The sequence below is a fragment of the Choristoneura fumiferana genome, chromosome 11 (assembly GCF_025370935.1).
Source record: "Choristoneura fumiferana chromosome 11, NRCan_CFum_1, whole genome shotgun sequence".
NCBI classification, from domain to species: Eukaryota; Metazoa; Arthropoda; class Insecta; order Lepidoptera; family Tortricidae; genus Choristoneura; species Choristoneura fumiferana.
In genome coordinates, this window is record NC_133482.1 from 9,698,373 (window position 1) to 9,703,093 (window position 4,721).

Here is a 4,721-nt window from a genome sequence, read left to right on the forward strand (position 1 = left end):
CTCGAGTTTTTGTACCTGATTGAACAGAAAATAAAAAGTTATGTGCTATTTCAATTTTTAAATATTTATTTGAAAAATGTTTTAAAGTTAGATTGTATAAATAAGGTGACATTGGACAGATGGTCAATGAGTAAGCAGCGCCTTCGTCTCTAGCGCAGCAGCGGACCCAACTCTTCAGATCTCAAATGAGAGAAGAGCACAGTTCAATGGACCTCCCCTACATACAAGCTAGGACATCACGGTGGTACACAAACAGTTTACTTTGTAGAACACATAATCGCGCACTATATTTTTCAGTCTCTTGACACATTGCCTTGGCATTTGATGCCATTACTGGGTTGCTACTGCCTTTTTCTTAGGTTTTTTCAAACGCTTCAGACCATTCACACTTGTCTTTAGTAGGTTCGAGTATGCTGTACTGAACTTCTCTACTTCTCTCTGCTCAATGACTGTAGATATTTTCTTGTTGCTAGATTGTGCCCTTATTAAACATTTGTACTCGGGATTCTTAACTACTGGAGTTCCGTCCCGCGGTTCAGGCTTTGTTCGGCCGTCATCTAAAACCAATGAACATTATTTATTCGTGTAGAACATGAATTTTTAACCAAATTAAGAATTAATTTTGCGCTTACATCTTTTCATAGTCATAGTAATGGATCCAGATGTGCGTGCCTTTTGAAACAGTTTTGTGAGTTCTGTTAAAAACTGGAAAGCAATAATTACTTCATTAGTCAAAATAAGTACATTAAAATTTGCTGAATGTGGCGTGTTAGGCTGAAACTTGAACTTATTTTTTACCTCGTCATTTCCGAGTAACACCATTTTGAGGGGATAATGAAGATGTCTGAAATATCCAATAATCTTGTAATTCAAAGATTTGTGTTCAAACAAGACACGAAATACACATTTTTAACGAAAATATGAATTATCGGACCGCACGCACTTTACACCAAGAAAATGACAAGAAGTCAAGAACAAGAAGATTGACATGTTACACGTTGACGTTGTTGGTTATGGTTATTTTCACTTTAATTCCATGTTACGTTTCGTTTCGTCATAAGACTAAATGAACTCAAAACAAGAAAGCTGTAACTAGAATAATAAGACTGATTGTGATATCGACAGACATCATATAAGTCCGTGGTGATATCCCACTTTTCTATTATAATCTAAAATATGTTTTTTTAAAGGGCCGACAATTCTATCATCGGAAACTAATAATTCCTTTATAAATATATGGTTAAATTTTACGTGGAACGGAACTGTGATCGTAGATTGTCAAAATTGACGGTTTTTATCTCGGAACAATGTTTTTATGGCAACATCGCATTCGCATGCTGGATCGAATCGCGAATAATATTATGGATATAGTATGTATAATAATAGTATGGTGGATAGCATAATGGAACAGAAAAGTTTTTTCTATTCCATTCCCATGCTGGACAGACTGACCGTACTCTGGTACTATGCTAGCAAGTGGTGATGACAATTTATTTTATTAACTTTTTTGGTTATATTATTATATCTGGGACTTACACATGATAATAATAATAGCCAAAAATTACCTTGACGTTTCGACCTCATTGCAACGGCCGTGGTCACAAGTTATAGTTTTTAGCAATTACCTACCTACTCACTTATTATTATTGCGTTTAAGTAGCGGGTATAATAATTACTGGTAAAGGTTGCGACACCATGGGAAATTTGTTGAGATTGTATGATACTACTTACTTTATTTTTTTCTTCTTCTACTTTATATAAAGTTTAGCTAAGAAGCGTCTCTTGAACGGCTGGAGCAATTTTGATGATTAGGTACTCAGTAATTTTGATGATTATTCAGGGATTCTGCTCCTCCGTATTCTACAGTTGCACGCTGGTGCAAGGAGTTTAACTTGGGTAGGACATCAACTAAAGACGAACACCGCGAGGGCCGTCCGTCCATCGTCTGTACTGGGGATAACGTCATTTTGGCTACGGAGCCCTAAAAAACGATTTAAGGCCACTTGCGCGGTCTAGAGTTATAAAAAAATAAATCGTTAACCCAAGGTTAGGAATAACAGTTACTATTTTGACATTATTAACCCTGGGTTAACAGTTAACTTGAGTTCTATCGCCAACCCTGGTCTACGCAATCCTACCTTACACCAATTGCTGGATACCAACGTCCATGAGTCGAGCATCACCTACATTCGCGTAAGTAAATAACCTAGCCAACAAAAAGTTGGAAAACCCCGAGTTTTGTCACTTCAAAGTTCAATATCTCAAAAACGGCTTAACCGATTTTGATTAAACATGCCTAAGAACCATCGCTAGAAAACCTGGTTTCAAATAAAAAAAAACGCATTAAAACCACCCGGTCCACCCGTTAAAGAGCTACGGTGCCACAGACAGACAGACACATAGCGGTCAAACTTAAAACACCCCTCTTTTTGCATCGGGGGTTAAAAAACAGAGATAAAATCTGTATTGTATTGTATGTATTACTCTTTATTGTACATAAAGACACATGAAATTAACAGATAATAAAATGTACAAATGGACAGAGCCATATTTTTCTAAAAATCTAATCTAAGATGTACAAAGGCGAACTTATCCCTTAAAGGGGTATCTTCCAGTTCGCTGGGATCTTAGATCAAAATGTTTTACAGGCCATTGTATTAACTTTATCTCTAACTATAATAATAGCGTGGTAAAGGTAAAGAGAGCTGTCTGAATTTTTAATCTCGATCCGAAAGGGGTAGGTACATCTCTAGTTTCATTGATGGCTATATATTCAAATTCACAAGCACGCTCAACTCGATATAGCAACGAAATTGTCCGACGCACGAGGCTTTTGCAACCCGAATAATTCTCCCGCCTATGAAACTGGGCACATGATGAAAATAGGTAATACAGATTATAGATATACAATAATCCAACAACTTTTCTTACGAGAAGTTAGGTATTTTTACCTAAACATGAAAATCGTGTATAGCACTGCGAAAAAATCCTCAGACTGAAATTCTTTCTGTATACGTACCTACTTATGTACTACTTAGAATACCGGGTGTGGCCTGTAACACGGGTAAATAATTAAAACATAAGTAGATCGTACTCGTCAAACTGAACAACATTACTTCAGCAACTTTTAAAAATAATTAGTATTTTAATTTTGATTACACTGTAAAGTTTATTCGAAGGAGCAATGTAAAGCAAAATGTTTGGTATTTATAGCGTGACAGGCGACGTCAGCTGGGTTCTAGGATGGCGTACATTGAATTTACGATTAAGTTTGTTAGAAAAAAAAGTTAAGTTTTGATTTAATTTGACCATTAATGAAAAATCATGATAACCATAGAACCAATTACCGGTAACCACTGAGCCTCTGTTTTTAATATTATCCACGTCCCGGGCCACACATTGTATATATTATATGTAAAATTATCCAATTATTTTTCGATTTCAGAGATACCGCAAATTTAACTTTGAACATTTTGCACTATATATAACTTCTACTTACTGAAAAATTGCTCTGCTGATTTTTATTTTTTAATATGATTTTATTTACTAAAATAAATAGCTTTTATAAGTTACTTATTTAAAAGATTTTCCTTTCCGATATTATAATTATTATTAATTACGTCGTGTGAATAATTGCTCAGGTAAATTTATTAGGTTCAGGGGTCGCTCTATTGTAATAGATTTTTCAACAAATTCAACTATTTATACCAAGTTTTATAAATATCAATAATTGCTAATACAAAGTGCCGCCACTTAGCAGCAACCGGGCGCGCGGGAGTGCAGAGGGCTGCGCTGCAGGGGCATTTAGGTAGTACCGTAGCAGCCAAAGTATCCAAAGTATGGGACACCACAGGAAAATTGACTTTATTACACACCTATAAGGTCGAATCATCCAGTTCGCTAGTCCTCTTTAATACAATGTGAACGATGTTCCATTATCAGTCTCTTGGTGCAAAATGCACATGTCATTGCTTTTTTTAAGTAATAAAAACTTTATTAATGTAATAATACTGGCAATTTTGAGCCATATTTAAAAAGAAATCCGTTAATCCGGAATTCTGACAGTGTAAAAAAACATGCGAAAAAAGCCGTCAAGCTCCAAATGAAAGAGATGAAACGATCACTGACAACTTGGTACTCACAGATTGCCGATTACTATAACCCTGGACAGATATATACCGCAGCGACTCTCCTCGCGTAAGCCGCTCTGGTCAGATCCCGTCATCCGCCAACCTCTCAATATCCGGTCTGCCTGGTCAGCCGACTGGCAGTCCCAGGAATGCTCAGCGGGTGACCTTGTGGAGAACCCGTTCGCCCGGCTACCTGGCTTCAAAGCCAGTCGTAAGAACTGGACGACGCTGAACCGCATCCGCTGGAGTGTCGCCCGCTGCAACTACTGCATGCACAAGTGGGATTGGGGCCTTAAAGACTGGCCAGCGTGTGACTGCAGCGCTCCGCACCAAACAGCCTACCACATCGTGGAGGAGTGCCCTAACCGACGTTTTGCTGGCGGCTTCAGGGGGCTTAACAGATGCTCTGGGGAGGTTATAGACTGGCTAAATAATTTAGATTTAGTTTTATAAGAAACGCAGGACTTGTATTTTTGAAAGGCCGTACGAAAATAATAATAATAAGTTGGTACTCTTCTCGGTGATTGACAAAAACAAAAAGTTTAAAGAGATGATCTGAAATGCCGTGTTTTATTTCGAAATATACCTACC

General features: G+C 37.3%; 1 protein-coding gene across 1 annotated transcript; it reads right to left on the bottom strand.

The window, feature by feature from the left end:
• Positions 1-48: 48 nt before the first annotated feature.
• LOC141432724 (signal recognition particle 14 kDa protein-like) lies at positions 49-990 on the bottom strand. The gene is made up of 3 exons (XM_074094464.1): positions 799-990; positions 633-705; positions 49-557 (listed from the first exon to the last, which is right to left on the bottom strand). Exons 1-3 carry the CDS (start codon positions 820-822, stop codon positions 331-333), a joined length of 324 nt encoding a protein of 107 aa, XP_073950565.1. The 5' UTR covers positions 823-990; the 3' UTR covers positions 49-330.
• Positions 991-4,721: the final 3,731 nt, after the last annotated feature.

Bases quoted from the DNA above. Each gene is read 5' to 3' on its own strand.
- LOC141432724 (XM_074094464.1), bottom strand. From the start codon at position 822: ATGGTGTTACTCGGAAATGACGAG. The intron at 706-798 runs GTAAAAAATAAG...ATTGCTTTCCAG, and splicing joins TGTTACTCGGAAATGACGAG to TTTTTAACAGAACTCACAAA. The intron at 558-632 runs GTAAGCGCAAAA...CATTGGTTTTAG, and splicing joins TACTATGACTATGAAAAGAT to ATGACGGCCGAACAAAGCCT.